General features: G+C 36.5%; 1 protein-coding gene across 3 annotated transcripts in view; it reads right to left on the reverse strand.

Moving 5' to 3' along the window:
• The window catches only part of DGKI (diacylglycerol kinase iota), a gene marked incomplete at both ends in the record, with an annotated part of 483,096 nt that overhangs the window by 176,417 nt on the left and 288,586 nt on the right, over nt 1-18,093 (reverse strand). For all 3 annotated transcript variants that reach the window (XM_080700835.1, XM_080700834.1, XM_080700836.1), the window contains 4 exons: nt 3,274-3,385; nt 5,552-5,625; nt 9,372-9,434; nt 10,415-10,470. In XM_080700835.1, coding sequence (XP_080556961.1) covers nt 3,274-3,385; nt 5,552-5,625; nt 9,372-9,434; nt 10,415-10,470 — 305 coding nt within the window. The remainder of the gene's footprint in view (nt 1-3,273; nt 3,386-5,551; nt 5,626-9,371; nt 9,435-10,414; nt 10,471-18,093) is intronic.

Genomic DNA, 18,093 nt, shown 5'->3' on the forward strand with positions numbered 1-18,093 from the left:
TTCACAAGTCTTGTTTTGTTTTGAATTTCTGTAATATTTGTATAGGTCTTACAAGTTCATAATCCCTAATTTGAAAACCCAAAGTGCTCTGAAATTCAAGTTTCTGAGCATCAATCAGCGCTCAAAAAGTTTCAGATTTTGCATTTTTGATTAGGGATGCTTAACCCGTACCAATTTTCAGGAAAAGGTTTCTAGAGCCAACTATCAACTTACAGAAACTGAAGAAGAGTATGCTAATTGGTACTTCAAGGATGATATCAGTGAAATTCAGATTCAAAAACTTTACTGGAGAAATGGCCTGTCATTTTTTTCTTCTTCCAATAAATAAATGGAGAAAAATATATCAGAACCTGATATATTTTTCATATATCAGACTTAAGAGTCTTACCACACAACCACAATATATAACATGCTCTGAATCCTGATTCAAACTGATCAGAAGAAAACTGAGGACATTTTCAAGACAATTGGAAATCTTGAGCACTGAGTAGTTATCTGATGATATGCAGGTACATGTTTTAGATGAGATAAAATTATTGTAGTTTTGCTTATAGAAGAAAGTCCTTCCTCATGGGTAAAATAAAATGATGTCTGAGAACTGCTTCAAAAGAAAATAAGGGAAATGGTCACATGTGGGAATAAATATAATTTTGTCCATGAGCTGATAATTATAAAAGCTGAGTGATGACAGGTAGGAGTTCATTACATTATTTCCTTCATGTTTATACAGAAATGGTCTCATTAAAATATAAATTAAAAAATAGTTTACTAACTTTCCAGTCAAAATTCCTAGGTAAATTCTGTAGTGCATTTTGAATTCCAGCTCTTGTTGACTTTTTCAGCACTATGTGGACCCTTTTCACGTTCACATTTATATCAAATATAACCACTTAAGAGTTCCTACCGGGGACTGTGAGTTTTTATAGTTGCAAATGTTTGTAAATTTCTTTTTTCCAGAATGCTGTCGCATCCTTCTCCTGATAAAACTTATTATTCCATTATATTTGCACACCACCAACCACAGTGTCAGGCTTCCTCAGTGTACTGGCGAGTGATGCACTGTGGAGATGATGTCCATGGTTTGCCACTCTAGGCCACCTCACCAGGCCTCCCCGCCCTTCCTCCTTTCCTATAAGGCCGGCCCGTTTGATGGTGTCATTGGCTCTCTTAACCTCTGGCTCCTGGTTAAGCATCTCTAGAGGAAGCCTCACCAGCAAAAGATCTGGAGAGGAACGAGATTCTACATCCGTGCTCCCTCCCTGCCTGCCAACACAGGTTGGCAACTTCCTCTAAGCAAATGCCATTCTTATCAGGTGGCCCTCCACGGTAGTTCTCATTCTGTTACAGGTGACCGTTTCTTTGCTTTTGTATCCTTCAGCTCAGGGACTCTTGTTGCTCATAAACTGAGTGCATGAAAGGGTCCTTCTGTTTCTCTAATTACTCAGTTTTCTATCTGCCTCCTCTCTCTCTTACTCAGACACCATGCAAATGTAAACAAGAGCACCAAGTCCTTTCCCCCAAAAGAAAAAAAACTATGCAAAGAACCTGAGGTGGATACAGAGTAAGACATCATAGAAAATGAAGAGTTAAAGGATAAAATGACTTAGGGGTACGGGAAAAGGAACGGAATGTCCAAGCCTGTGCTTGACTGTTGAACTATTTGAGCCCAGAAGCAAAGATGCAAGTGGGAAAGGCTGGGGAACCAGGGAGAATCTTGACTTTACAAGTCAACTAAGGATTTAGATTTTGATCCTAAGAGCAATGGAGAAGAATCTAATAGTCCCTTTGGCCTTCAAGGCTATTTCTATACAGCCAAGACGAGGAAGCTCTGCCACATGGTAGCCATTCAATAAATATTTACCAAATCCATGAGTGAAAGATTAACGAGAAAAATATAGTTTGGGTACCTTTTTTAATTTCATTATATACTAGTATGTTTTCTTGTGGCCTTTAATTCTTTCTTGCATATATCCTGATTGAACTTATTCCTATTTTCTTATTTCTGTGCCTTCTCTGCTATTAGCATGAAAAGCTTTGGCAAAGAAGAATGGTATTTGAGTGGAAACCATAAAAAGTAGGTCAATCCTAATCTTCTACACCATAACACCATTTCATTCTAGGGATGGCAGGGTGTCAAGGACATCACCGACTCAAATGACAAAGATTATTGCCATCATCGTCATCATAAATTATTCTGTTAAACTTCACTAATTTGAGTGACTGGGGAAGTTGTTTGTAATTTACAAGATGAGTGAAATGAGCCCTGTTTGGTTTATTTAGAATAAGAAGCAACTGGGCGTGGTGATGCATGCTTGTAATCCTAGTACATGGGAGGCTGAGACAGGAGGATCACTCAGGTTCGAAGCGATCCTCAGCTACTTAGTGAGGCTGTCAGCAACTTTGGTGAGACCCTGTTTCCAAATAAAATATAAAATAGGTCTGGAAGTGTAGCCTGGGAGTAGAAGGCCCCTGGGTTCCAGCCCCAGTACCAAAAAAAAGAATAAAAAGCATATCCTTCTTGCTGTCTCCTCTGGAGAGAGACAAGCCAAGTTCTAACCATAGTTTTAAAGTAGAAACTTTATTTTTATTTGCTTTACAAACAGATAGCACAGCCTGATTTATACAATATAAAATAATAAAGATAATTTTAATTGGTTCTCTCTTCATTTAAGAATAAATAAAAATGCATGGCTAAAACCTGCTTGAAAATACACATACTAAAAATTTACCTTTGAACACAAGCAAACAATCTTAAAATACAAAGTGACCTCAACACTATAGAAACTGAACATTCATTAAAGGTCACAAAAACGATGCCTTGGTATATGCAAATATTTTTGATAATGGATATGTCCTTTAATGCATAAGTAAGTAAGATGAAATTGAAGGCAAATAGCCAATTTCATTTTTACCTAAATATTTAGTCAAATCCTCAATGAGCCAAAAAATGATCAAATGCTATGGTTTTTATGTCAATGCCGGGATATTTTTGTGGCATAATGCTTTCTGATTAGCATGAAAACCTTTTATTCTGGAGAAAATTAGTCAAGAAAACTATCAAATGATACTCATTTATTTTTGAACTTCAAACAGATGTGCTTCAGTTTTTATAGTGCAAAATGACTTTGTTCATAATTTTCCCAACCAACTCTATACTGGTTAAAGATCAGAAGTTAATAAAACAGGAGCAAAATTTATCAAAATCCTGTGGAGTGGATAAATTCTAATTGTGAATTAAGTGCATTTCATTTTAGCAAAATAGTTGTTGCTTACCAAAGAGGCCATGGTGAATCCAATGACTTCAATATAGCCGTCATCATGCCTCTGAGGTTCAAAGTCATGGTGATCTCCTGGGTTCCCCCAGGGCATTGTGCCAGCACAATATCTGTGAAACACAGAGAAAAGAAGTAGTCAGTACACTCCATTCTTCTACTGATTAAAATTACAGATTAATTTGTAGTTAAGTAAATATATACATTAACCGAAACCTCACGAGGTACCCCATAATTACGTAGAGTTTTTAATTTTACAGATCACTTTTTTGCATGTGGCATTAGGGGTAGAACCTAAGGACATTCTACTTCTGAACCACATCTGCATCCCTAGTTTTTATTTTTATTTTGAAGCTTTGTGTCATGTTAAGTTGGGGAGGGTCTCACTAAGCTGCTGAGGCTGAACTTGAACCTTCAATCTTCCTGTCTTGGCTTCCTAAGTACTAGATTTACTAGCATACACCACCACACCTAGCATATGAATCACTTTTAAAGTAAGTACAAGTAAAAATATAATTTACAGATAGACCCAACACTTACTAAATCTAACAACAGTCTTTTGTTGTTGGTACACACCTTTCAAAAGAAAATGAAATGGACCTGTCATTTCCCAGATATGAACCTAAGAAAACAGGCCATAATTTTACAAGAAAAGCATCCTGTGGTATCTAGCTTTGCCTTAGTGGCGAGCTGCCATTAGAAGACGGTGCCATCTTCTAGTTCAGAGGCAGGAAGCCGGCGTCATCTTCTAATGGCGGCTCGCCACATAGCTTGTCCCTAGTGCCTTATTTATCAACATTATTCACTGTAGGGTTCATGTACATCTGTTTTCTATGATAGATTATAAACTATAGGTATTTAGAAATTTAGTCTTTGAGGAGGGCATACTCAAACCATCAGAAAAGATAAAAGGAACAGAGGTAGGTAGCATTTACCACTATATACAGAATTAAGAAGTACCCACAGAAGGAAAATGCAAGTGATAAAAGAAAGGAGTAAAGAGGGGATGGAAAATACATGAAATGAGAAAGGAAAATGGAAATAAAAGAACTTGGGATAGTGGAAGAAAGAGAGTACAAAAGGGAGGAGGGGGAGGAGCAGGAAAATAAAAGAAGAAGGAAAAGGAGAAGGAGAAGAAGAGGGAGGAGGAGGAGGAGGAGGAGGAGGAGGAGGAGGAGGAGGAGGACAAAGAGGAGAAGGAAGAGGAGAAGGAGGAGGAGGAGGAGAAGGAGGAGGAGGAGGAGGAGGAAGAGGAGGAGGAGGAGGAGGAGGAGAAGAAGAAGAAGAAGGAGGAGGAGGAGGAGGAGGAGGAGGAGGAGGAGGAGGAGGAGGAGGAGGAGGAGAAGGACAAAGAAGAGGAGGAGGAGGAGGAGGAGGAGGAGGAGGAGGAGAAGGACAAAGAAGAGGAGGAGGAGGAGGAGGAGGAGGAGGAGGAGGAGCAGGAGGACAGTATATTAACAGCCAGTGTTTTTTTTAGCTGTCTAATGAGGTAGGCTGAAGATACCTCTGAAATAAAATTGTAACTGACTATACTGAACACTGCCAAGAATAATCAGGAGACTATGATACGTTTTTCTAGACACAAATTTACATAGCAGTCTCATTTTAATTAAATTCAGTGCAAGTAGAACTTATTTGCAGTTTTGCCTGAATTGCTTCATGGGCAAGAAACAAAAGGTTATAGATCTGTCTCTTACAAAATCTTGGCTTGGGAGCCAAGCATCTAATTCTTTTCCACTGAGGTAATGTGCTTATTTTGAGACAAGTTAATCTGAAATATTCTTTTCTCCTGAGGTATATAATAGTACCAAAGAGAGTTGATATCCTGGCGAGGAAATGCTTCTTTAAGTGATTCTATTTTTCAAAGCAATCTTCTGGCAATGAAATCCATACTGGAATCAGGCTGGATGGTTTCCTAACGGCTTTTGGGAAATGGAGAACAGGCATTTATTTGTGTGTATCATTACTGGAGATGGTGGAGTTGGGCGAGAGGGCAGTAATTGAGAATTAAATGAAAACATTCCAATGGAGAGAGGTGCCTGGGTATCTTAAGGATGGATGAGTCTAGACCATAAATACCATGTCACACACAAAGCCACCTACCACAGAAGACACTAAGTACACCAATTAGGAGAGCAAAAATCAGACCTGGATGCCTTTGATAAGTTATTAAGATGACGGAATTTCCCTGGTTACAGCTGAAATACCTGTTATGAAAATAGGTTACCTCAGGTTGGAGATCATATCAAGTCATGAAAAAGAACACGAACAGAGCTTACCTGGGTATATTTAAAAATACTATACACTGGAACTTCAGTTCCTGGATCTTTGGGGTGAGATCTGTTCCATCACACTGCAACAGTCATAGCAGAAAAAGCAAGGGTTTGAAGTAATCACAAATCTCAGACACTTATCAAGAATAACTGGATTGACAATAATATGAATCATGTCTTCCTTCTTACCCTTGCTCATGACTCTGCTGAGGTCAATGCCATTACTATGAATGAAAATTCAGACTGACCGGAGCTTAAATAGATCTCGAGTTCAGAACTGGGTTTTGTGTTCATTTAATACATAAACAAACCTGCCATTTGACCAAAGCAACTTTCTCTTCTCACAATCAAAAGGAACTCTGCCATTCTTAATTTTGATTAAAATTAGACTTCACATATCTTATTAACATTAAAAGACTTATGAACACTTAAAGTAATGAGAAGAATGAAGTTTCAAGTGAAAGCAATAATAATGACCACCACAATCATCTCATTAAAACAACTTGTGGACATAATTATTTGTTTTCTTTGCCTTTGGGGAAATAATTTTTAATTATTTTATTTTATTGTGGTACAGGGAATTGAACCCAGGGGAATTTCACCTCCAAACTATACTTTTTACTTTTTGTTTTGAAACAGGGTCTCCCTAGATTGTTGAGAGTGTCCCTAAATTTCTGAGGCTGGTCTGGAACCTGCAATCCTCTGGTCTCAGCCACCCAAGTACTGGGATTACAAGCATGTGCCACCACACCCAGTGAACAGTTTTTAAATGTTAAATAGAGTGTTTGGGTAAGTTTTAAATGCATATTTACTACAAGTTTTATTTTTTAATTAGTATCATCTTGGCCAGGTTATTTTATTTTTGCCATGGGGTGAAGTCAGTGTTGTGGATATAAATGTTAATAACTCTCATCTAAATGGAAAATGTGTATATGGATAAGAAACCAAGAAAGTGCCAAAGAGTAGCAAGTTATTTATTCTTAAAAAATTAATCTCTTACAGAATTGGTCTGTACTTCGGAGATTAAACTGCTTTACTGGACTTTAGAAATGATCTCAAGGGCCCCTGGCCATCATGGCCTGAGTATCTCTGTCCACTGCTTCTTGATAAGGGAACAATTGTTCCAATGGCCACATCCTCTGACTAATCAAAGAGCCTTCCATCTCCTTTTCCCATTTCCCACTGAGGACAAAAGTCCAAAGGGGAAGATTCCATCCAGCAAGACTACAGACTTTTCTACTGCAAAGCACAAAGCTGGCTTCTGGAATTATTGCCTTATCACCTTCTATTCTGGAAAAAGGAGTAAAGCCTCCTCAAACACCCCGCAAATTTTAAAAGATTTTTTGGGGTAGAGTTTCAACCTGAGTAATGATGTTTTTGCTAACAGTCAAAGTTGCTTCTAAACACCTGCAATTCTTTTCCTGGTTAATCTTAATACTGACTGATTTTCATGAGCATCCTCAAAAAATGCTTCAAAAAATCTTACAGACATAATAAGCTATCTTCGAATGTAATTTATATAGGAATCAAGTTCTAGACGGTGATTGAAGGTGTTTTCAGAGCACTCTCAACTAATAAGCAAACATAAAGCCTTCAAATTTACTTAAATACTTGAAATGAGTTTGTAGATGAATTTGCCAATGAAGAAAACACACACATATTTTAAATGATCAATGTTCAGGATGGCAAATAACTGAAATTTCCAAAAAGTAAGATGTGACACATTAGGAGCATGTAAAGAAGTGTCGTTGTGTTACAGAAAAATACTAGAATAAATGTTATTGCATTTAGAACAAATTTCAATTTTTAAATTTTCTATTCCTTCCTCTGAGGAAACATGCTAGTTATTCTAGGAGCTCATCAAATTATATAACAATGTGCACCTTACAATCTATGGTGTTTTAGAAAATTTTAACATATTATAAACTGTAAAATTATTTAAAACAATTTTCAAAGTTTTTTACTATTTCAAATAAATGCAAGAGAAAACATTTGCAAACAAGATAGTACCTATGTACAATCTCATGCTCATATATTGATAAACCAAATAACAACAAAAACAAAGCATGAAAAATAAAGGAAGTAGTGCTAGATAAAGGTTTTCATTATTATTTTTGTGTTTTCTTGGTCTTTTGCATCCATACACACATTTTACATATATTTGTATATACAAGGTCTTATACCTAGGAAAGATGGAGCTAAAACTGAATCCCAAATATTAGCACTTTAACGTTCTTTCTTCTTTCTAAAAGAAGATGTGATTACATAAATATCCACTTGGAATATCACATGTATTGGCTGGTATCAAATGTTTCCTACTGATTTGCTGCCATTTGGCCTCTCTGCAAGCTCTTTTTAATCCCTGCTATATAACCTCCCATATGTGGAGCATTTATCATCAAGAGGACTGCCAGATATGAGGAAGAAACTCTCCAGTGGAGAAGAAATATGCAGAGATTAATTTCAATCTGCTGACTCAAACAGTTGACTGACATTCAAGGTGGCCACTACCCAGGCTCTCCTTGCTCCCTTGGCAGGCATGGTTGATGTTTATTTAAATACAAAAATACTGGAAGGGACAGGAATGTTCATTTCTGGCCGGGTTGCAGGCAGCTGCAGAAAAAGGAAGTTTGGCAAAATGCTGCTGCTACTTAAATTTAATAACCACAATTTTATCAAGATGAATATCTTCATAGTTGAATGGACTGTGTGTTGTTATTGTCCTAGGTTTGAGAAGGTAATATCTTATTTTCAAGAGTCCTCATCCCTGATAGCTACTTGCTTTTCACTGTATCACAGGAGAACTGAAACACATGAAAGGAATGCTGAGTTTTATTATTTGCAGTGATAAAGGCCTTTGCCTCTGTTTCAATTGATTTGGAAAATTTGTGTCTTGTATGTGCTTTATGGGTGACTACAAGTCTTCGTTTGAATTTTTGCATTCTGTACTATTTTCAACTTCCAAATTAGCTTAAGATCATAATTTTTATTTCCCTGTGTATGTATGTGTGTGTGAGTGTGTGTGTGAGAGAGAGATTCTTTACCTATGCCATTATAGATCCAGCCTTGCTATGTCTCCATACCTTATGCCTCTCTATATTTTCCCTTTCCATGTTTTTCAAATTTATTTATACAACTATGTAAGACAAAGTCATGTATATTCATTCATTTAATTTGGTTTCTACAATATACATTTTGTCTTTCTTAACTAATTTTATGGTGTTTACGGATATATCACCTAAAGAAAAATAAATTTTTCTCTCCTTTGCCTCCAAGTACCCTATGTCCAAAACCTAAGGCAGAGACTTAGGAAGAAATGGAATTAAAAACTCCATTCAGCAGTGAGGAATTTCGAGCTGGCTGGAGAACGAGTTGCCATGAAACAATGAGGCCAATGTGTTGTTCTAAAATGGCAGCCCTCAGGAAGTCATCTGTTCAGTAGGCATCTGTTTGTACTTTGAGTCAATGAGCATCTTTTCTTTGATGAAGATCATCCTGATCTCATCACCATCAGAGTTAGCATTTCTCCCTTTATCCCACTGCCATTTTGTAGACACGGTTGAATAACATCTATCATTTTGCTCTGCAGATATTTATGTGTTCTTCATGACTAGACTGTATCTTCAGGAAGGCGATTAGTATTTCTATTTGTCTTTACGCCCAACACATAATAAGTATTCATAAATGTTGCTTGATGAACTGCACTAAATGATTTCTAAACCATAGCTATCCAGTGATTAATCTACATATAAAACGGTATTTGGAAGTTTTTTGTGATGCTCATATTCGCATGCAAATAAAATGAACTGACATGTTCAATACTTACAACAACTTTAACATGTTTGGATAGATCTCTAGAACTTCTCTGTAGGAAATCAGAAAAGGCTGCCTACACCAATAAGAAATGAAGAAAAAGAAATTCTTAATAATATGGTTTTGCCAGAATCTTGCTATCATATTAAGAAATAGTCTTTGTTTGAATTTTTGCATTCTACACTATTTTCTACTTCCTCATTAGCTTAAGATCATAATTTTTCCAATGACTTTCCAATGACTACCAGTTATCCAAAAATATAAAACACATTCTCCTTTTGCTGAATCCAAAGTAAAATGGAGCAATGAGAAACAAGTTAAAATCTTTCTTTGTTCTCAAACTATAATCTACAACAAAATTTAAGATTACACAAACAGGGCAAAAAAGTAGGCAATTCCAAGGGTCAGTGTGAAAATTAACTGTCCCTCCTGGAGGCTCTACTTGTCTGTATGATGCTAAAATATTATTTAACTTGCAACTGAGAACGTCTTGCTTCACCCCCATTAATTTTGACTTTGTTCTCTCCAGTGGGATCAGTTTAACATGTACTTTATCAATATTTTGAATATTTTCCCTTCCATCTCTATTCACCCCCAGTGATTTTTCTGAGGAGTAAGGCCCCTCTAATCTCATATGCTTCCATAAAGAAAAATTATGTTCTGCCAATTTCCTAGCCAAATATCAAACATATATACCATGGTAAAAAAATATCATACTAATCTAAGAATATCTGTACATTTTTAGTCCACACATTTACCCATTCCCTACACTGGCTTCAGTGTTTGTGTTTCACACGACTCCTGGAGTATCATCCATGCTTGCACAACATGGAAATCTGGAGCTTGAAAATTTAAAGATGATGAATAGCAACCCCCTTTCTGACAACTAATTTAGAATACATATTCTTACTATCATTCTTAAATGAAGTTATTAAACAATAGCTAGACAGATATACTGTCTGGGATAAGTGTTATTATTTTAATGTAGTTAGCATCTTTATTCGTGAATTGGTATTAAATAATATATAATAATCATACAATAAAATACATACTTACCCCTGCATAGAACATTTTATTTCGAAAACGACTATTGAATTTCTCTGGGTTTGCCTCTGTGAAAGATGAGAGGTAGTTTTGTTAGAGGAACCTCATTAAAGAGCAGCATGTTTACTTGCCCTCCCAGAGCCAATGAGTTCAACATCTTTGTGATCATCTTCCCCCAAGTCCAGGCCAGTTGCTACCGTGGCTCAGTGCTACAGCATTGGAGTTAACTTGAAGCTTGTTAGAAATGCAAATCATAAGTCCTTCCTAGGCCTACTGAATAGAATATCTGGATATAGAGTCTAGGAATGGCAGTTTAACAAGCTGTTTCAGTGATTCTCATGAACATTCAAGGTGGAGACCTTCTGGACTTTGTTAAAATGGAGAGCTAGCAGGGATTTGGTGAAGAGATTATAGGAAGAGGAGGCAGGAGATAGAAGGTTGGTTGTTTTCATTGCCTTCTATGGGGCATGGCTTCCCTAAACTATGTATGCAGCTTCCAAATGTAATTAAACACAGGGAATTGAGATTTAAAAATTAATGCAAAATCTGCCTTCACATTTCTCAAAAAAACTTCCAATGACCATCTGGTCTCTTGCTTGTGACAAGCCTTGGAAAATCATTTGTTTTAATGGAGGATACAGACACACATGCACACACACATATACCCAGATGGCCTGCTGAATGGATCAGCCCTGCTTGAAAAAATGATTTAATTTTTGTGTTGGCTGTCATATGATCTATAAGTGAAAGGCCCCCCCGAAATGAAACAAAACTCTATATCAGATAGTTCTCATGTGAATTCAAGAAATTATCAAAAATCTATAAATAAAATATTTCCTTAAATGTTTCTACCAAAAAAAATTCTAAGAAAATTCCAAAAGAAACTACTGTCTACATGTAGCCCTCTGCTATTTTATCCTATATGCTCTTCAATTTCTTCTTAGTCAGTTTTCGTCACAGTCTTTTCTTGCCAGAAAGACAAATGACCAGCTAATACTCTCTATGTTTTAAACCCTATTTGTGAATGATAACCCCTAAAATTGTCTTAATGAAAAATAGCAAAAGTAAATAAATAAAATTTGGCTGGGGGCATAGCTCATGGATAGAATGCCCTTGAGTTCAATCCTCAGTACCACAAAAAAAATAAATAAATAAATAAAGAAGAGTAGCAGAGTTCACCCATTATAGCTGAATAAAATAAATGAGACCTCAAGAAATAATCCTGGACAAATTTATTATTTGACTTTCATTAATATTAGTTCATAGTAGGAGCACATGAGTCAAGGATCACAAACTTTAAAATAAGAAAAAGAGTATTCTTGTAGCTTGGTTCTTGGAGCTATTTTTATCTATGGTTTCTGTATTGCAAAGCTTTCCTAAACTGTTTTATCCAACTAAATACTCTAAGCCAAGAAAAGATATGTTAATTAATAGAGAAGAAGAACAAGGAGGAGGAAGAGGAGGAGGAAGATGAGGAGAAGGAGGAAAAGGAAGAGGAGGTAGAGATCATATTAACTGTTCTCCCTCCTCATCTTCCATTCTTTCATGGAAGTGGACCACTTGCATGGTTTAGGTCTTCTTCAGAGTAATGGCTGCTGGATGGCATGTTCTTTTTGACTTTTTCAAATTAGCTTTGTCTGAGTTCCATTTTCATTTTCAGTTGCATCGACTCTCTTATTTTATGAAATCAGAGGCATATGAGAATTGTTTTTTCTATGCTATTTATCATAAGTTCATAGGCCCTAATTCTTAAAAAAATGAGATCCAGCTATCAAGCAAGCTCTGAGAAATGAAAGATTTGTCAGCCACAACTTTGTGCCAGCCAAAACTCTGGCATAGGACTTTTCCATAGCATTGATGCCCAGACAGCTATTTAGTGAATCATATATCAACTATTAAAATTTATATGTTTTATAATTTATGGTTTGGAATATATTTGCATTTTCATGAGATTTTCCTATGAGCCAGCCCTGAAAAACTGAAAAATCTATTTTAAAAATATAGGTTTTATTTTCCATCAAAAGATAGACTACTTCCTATAAGATGCAACAAAAATAGAATAAAATTAAGAAATAGACTGTGTTTGGGGTAATTCCACTCACACATTTGATGAAAAATGTTAACTCTTTATTTAGCTAGAAAAAATTCAATGAAATAATTAAAATTTACAGAATGGAAATCTATCAAGCATCTATCATTTAGAGACATCAGAAAGACATAAAGATTGTGTTAATCCAAAGATTGAGCTATTAGTTAGATTTGATATTATACTATTGACTCTCAGATTGAACTGGCCTTGACAATTGGATCTTTTTCTTATTTTTGCATCTATTCTATTTCAAGCAAATATCAGGCATAGGAAAAGAGCCCAGCTGGCACTAAGAGAGATATTTTATCTTAATGCTACAGTTTCACTTCCTGTAAAAGCCAGCATAGGAAAGTAAAGGCTAGCCTGCAAATAGTAACACTCAGACATTCCTCACTGGCTCTTAAAAGGAAGGGGTTGGATGGTATCTTATGTCCGTGTACCTGTAGAAACGCTGATGTGCCTTCAAGGAAGACCAAGAATGTGGACTCCACTGAATCAGGAAAGGGAGGAGCGATAAAGAATCAGGGAAGGGTCAACAACAAACTGCAAGGGCTCTCATGGCTTCAGGAATGGGTGTCTGCTAGTTGGCATGAGGTTGACATAAAAGGTCACCCTCAAGAAAGACTAGTAATACCCTAAGTCTCCCAAGACTGCGGTGGTGAGAGAGTGGAGGCCATTCACTGGTTTTGTCTATGTCATTATTCTATTAGTAATATGACTTGACACTGATGATCATTTTATCGATTTTCTGTTCCTGACAGTAACAGATCACTACAAAATTGATTACTTAAAACAACATCCACTAATTTTCTTACAGTTCTCCAGGTCAAAATCCTTGACTGGGCTCTCCTAGGGTTTCTCCTCAGGGTGTTGACCCAAATCAAGGTTTCATACTGCTGGACATTTTTGAGAGTTTGTGGGAAAGAGTCACTTCCAAACTGATCCAGTTATGGAAGAATCCATCTCTTTGAGGTTGGAAGACTGAAGATTTTTGTTGTTGTTTTTTGTTTTTTTGATGGATGTTGGCCAGGGTTCATTCTCACTTCCAGAGGCCATCGTGCATTCCTTAGCTCCCGACCCCTCCATTACCAAAGCCAGCTAGGCTACATCAAGTCCTCACACTTTGAATCACTTTGCTTCCCCTTTCTGCCTTGCAGTTCTGCCTTAAGGACTCATATTATTACACTGGGTCTATGCAGATAATCCAGGATATTCATCCTATCTTAAAGTCACCTGATGCATTAACTGTAATCACATCTACAAAGTCCTTCTGCCATGTAAGGTAACATAGCCACAGTCATAACCCCAGATGATTATCACGAAGGCCAAAATTCTACCTGCCATTATCCATCCTCTGGATCTCATGCTTTACATCCCTCCTATAAGCAAAATATTTTCAATCCCTCCAAGATCTCCAAAGGCCTCATCTGATTATAGCATCACCTCAAATATAAAAACTTCATTGAATAATCAATAGCTCAAACTTCTCAAATCTTACTATCTAAATCATTTAAATCATTTGATTCTGAATGTATCCATTTATAATGGTGATGGAGCTCTGGATGCAATCCATTCAACTGATTAAACATGTTAACCTCATCCACATATACAGCACAATAAGTACCATGATATATGGCATCAGAATGGTGATCCTAAAAGCCTATATTTGTCTGTGATTGGTATTGCAGACTTAGCTTTAAGTTACTTTCAAATATTTATTTCAATCTGCTTGTCACCCTCTAGGTCTTGAGAGGGTCTGATAAGTGCACGTTATCATATTGACAGGTTTATTCATTTTCTCTTTGTTAGCTCTTCCCTCCTTCTCTCCTTGTTGGTCCTTGTTAATGACTCTCATAGTTTTCTTTGAGCCAGTATTTTATAGCCTTCTTGACAAATACGTCTACGATAAAAGAAGGAAATACAAGATGTTTGAGTCACACAGCTTTCAGAGTACTATCTGCTTACAAAGGTTTATGATATTAGGTGCATAAATATGCACACTGTAGTTGTATTACACACATATATTATTTCTAAATATCTAGCCACCAAAAACATATATGTACATATATATCTCTATCTATCTATCTATCCAATGACCACAAATGTTGCAAAGAGAAAAATGTTCAGATGCTTTTTTCTCTGTAAAGATTGCAGACAGCCACTCCTTCCCTTTGCCCTTTATTATCCCCCTAGGGAAAAAAGTAGGTAAAGAATTCAGAGAATTATTAGTGTGCAATTCTGCCAGGAGAGATCTCCACCCAACAAGTTCCTCAAGAGTCCAAATAATCAAGCTCATAAAATTACTCATGGAACACATACTAGCTTACCTTCTCGGATATTTTGTATTTTATTAATTAGTGTATAATTTTAAAACCAATATTTTAGTATTCCAAACACGTGGACAAGTGAATCCTATGGACCAAAATTTATATCTGAAATTTCTCAGGTAATGAGCACACTGCTCCCTGGAATAACACATATAAATGGAATCACAAAACCATGCCTCATGTCAGCATGATAAAATCATTCTTTAGATCTGCTTATGGAATTTCAGTATTACACTTAAAAAAAAAACAAGTATATGGAACAAAAGATAAGTTTTTCTGGGTTCTTCCTTTTCAAGTCAAAAGTCCAAATAACACCAAAAAATAGATTTTAAAAAGTCAGCCTATATTTGTGTTTGTATTATTTGTATTTCTGAAACTATGGAACTGTAAAATATATAACATAAATTATGCATTACATGAATAATAATAAAAATGAACCCTTGTGTTCTTAGAGTTTATTAAAGAAATATAAAATTCACAAAGCTTCTACCATCCAATATAATTCACTGTTTTAGAATATATGTATAGGGGACTGATTAAAAATGCTATATGCATATGTTCCAACTTTCTTCAACTAATCTTAGCCCAAATTGCCTTTGATGAGAAAACTTTTACTGAAAGAGAAAACAAGCCCACACCTAAGTGTTGAGTAGAAAAAGGGCAGTGAACACAAACACACACACCACACGATAAAATGCACCTCCCAATTTCAGAACTGGGTTATTACTCACATTATCTGCATGAACCTTTTTGCCAACTCTATGCTGACAAGCAAGGCTCCCTAACTGATGGTTCAGACTGGAGTTTTTCATTTGCAACTGTTTAAAATATGCAAGCATGCAAACATAAATTCAGGGTGCATATCCTTATCAAACTCCTCCTTGATCCTGTTTTCAAAATTTAGACCAAAATCCAGGTCAAATCCAGTTCACCAGAGACACATTATGAAAACATTTGCAAACAGAAGTGGAACAATGCTTGAATATCAACATGAAACCTGAACCACAAAATAATTCACGCATCTTGCATAGTCTCTCCTTGGATACTTACTCAGTTTTAAGACTGGTTATTGACAACAAAATGACTCCATAATCTAAGCTTACAACAACATTGCCATCTTCGATCCAAATTGTGCATATTTAGGGCAAGACTATATCAGTTTGCAAGAAAATGAATGACTCTAGAGAACATAATGCTAAGTAAGTTAGCGTCACAGACTTCTTATAGCTAAGAAGGGATATATATATATATATATATATATATATATATTTCATATGTGGAAGTTAGGGGGAGAAATCAGGATTCAAGATGGTTTCCAGATAAAGGAGGAGAAACCCCAGTGGAGTGATGCAGGTATCTAGGAGAAGGTGAATTAATGGAGGAAACACTTCCATTGATGCTATGTAGATATACAGAATTGTCAACACCAATCTTATTATACGATGCACAGGGAAGAGGAGGGAGCAGGGAGGGAGCTGGGAGTAAGTTCACAAAGTGCTGTGCACATGTATGTTCTTATCAAACTGAACTTCATTATGATGTGAGATTACAATGTACCAGTAAGAGTATATATTAATAAAAAATTTTCCGTTTCTTCAGCATCATCTCTCCTTAGGAACAAACTTTTTTTTTTTTTACCAACATCATCATCTTTCTTCTAACACCACAGCAAAATCTCTCATTGTGTATTATTAGTTGTTCATTTTACACATCCAGTGACAAGGTCATGTGTCCCTCTGTATTTTTCTTTCCTGTATGAAATGCTCTTACTCACCTTACTTCTTGGCTATATTATATTCTTTCCTTTATCTCCCAACCATATCAACCCATACGCTTTCTGGAAACTGGACCCAGACTCTTTTTTTCTCTTCCATCGGTCCTTAGGAACTCCTGTACTACCTCTACAACTAATTGAGCCTTTTCCTTTTTTTTTTTTTTTATTTCTTAAAGTAGTGAGGATGAAAGCCAGGGGAATTCTACCTCCGAGCTAAACCCCTAGCGCCTATTTTTTATTCTTTATTTTGAAAAAAAAGGTCTCACTAGGTTGCAGAGGGCCTCACTCAGCAGCTGAGGCTGGCCATGAACCATGACCCTTCGGTCTCAGCCTCCCAAGTACTGAGATTTCAAGGGTTTGCCACCACGCCTGGCTTTGCCTTTTTAATATAGCAGCTTCTACTGTCACTTAGCTTTTCAACAATGGGGCCTACCCACCAGTTAAACATTCTATTACTGCAACAAACACTTAGTGAGAAATCTGCTGAGCTATCGCCGGGCATGGTGGCGCATGCTTGTAATCCCCGCGCTTGAGAGGCAGAGACAGGAGGATAGTGCAGGTTCGAAGCCAGCCACGCTGGCTTAGGAGACCCTGTTTCTAAATAAAAATAAAAATAGGTCTGGGAGGGTAGCCCGGAGGTAGACGGGCTTCCAGGAATGCCAGTACCACACACACACACACACACACACACACACACACACACACACACACAAATCTGCCGAGTTATAAACTAGAAATATGAAAATAAATAAGATGTGGTCTTTGGGCAAACTGGGATTTTAGAATGGGAGTGCAGGGTTTAGACATGAAAAGCAAAACATCATTTTTATATACTATTAATTATATCTAAATATAAAGCAGTGTTGTGTTGATTAGGAAAGTTTTCTAGAGGGAGGTTCACTTAAATCTTGAGTATTGAGTAGGCATCACATAAAAGTTGAAGATGGAAAAGAAAGTTTCAGACAGAGAACTGCACATGGTTAGAGATTCTCAAGGGCTTGCTGCTTGAGACAAGAGATTTTCAGGGAGTCCCTTACAGAGACAACAGTGGTGAAATTTAGCAAACCATTGCAAGTAATGCTTTTTAACAAAATCTGTCACTTTTCTACGATATGAATCATAAAATATTCATAATCCTTTGGAACATATCGAGCTGTATGTTTCTGTGTATTCAATGAAAATAGTAAATGCTAAATCAAATTTAAATACTGCTTGCTGTAGAGCCATAATTGCATTTCCTTGGCCTTGTGACATAAGATTCTACTTCTCTGAATAATAATTTCAATGAGGCAGTAAAATGCAAGAATCCAATCTCAGACTAAAATTTTGATGTGTTTTTAATGTCCATGCCAAAAAGTGACAATTTCATTCATAGAGCTGGCAAAGCAAGACCTAACTTTGTCACTGATGACCATAATTATTGTTAACATCTCTAAACCTTAATAGATTGGAATATTGTCAATGCGTTCCCTCAAATATTGTAATAATTCATGAAAGTACT

The sequence above is a fragment of the Muscardinus avellanarius genome, assembly GCF_963383645.1.
Source record: "Muscardinus avellanarius genome assembly, chromosome: 9".
NCBI lineage: Eukaryota > Metazoa > Chordata > Mammalia > Rodentia > Gliridae > Muscardinus > Muscardinus avellanarius.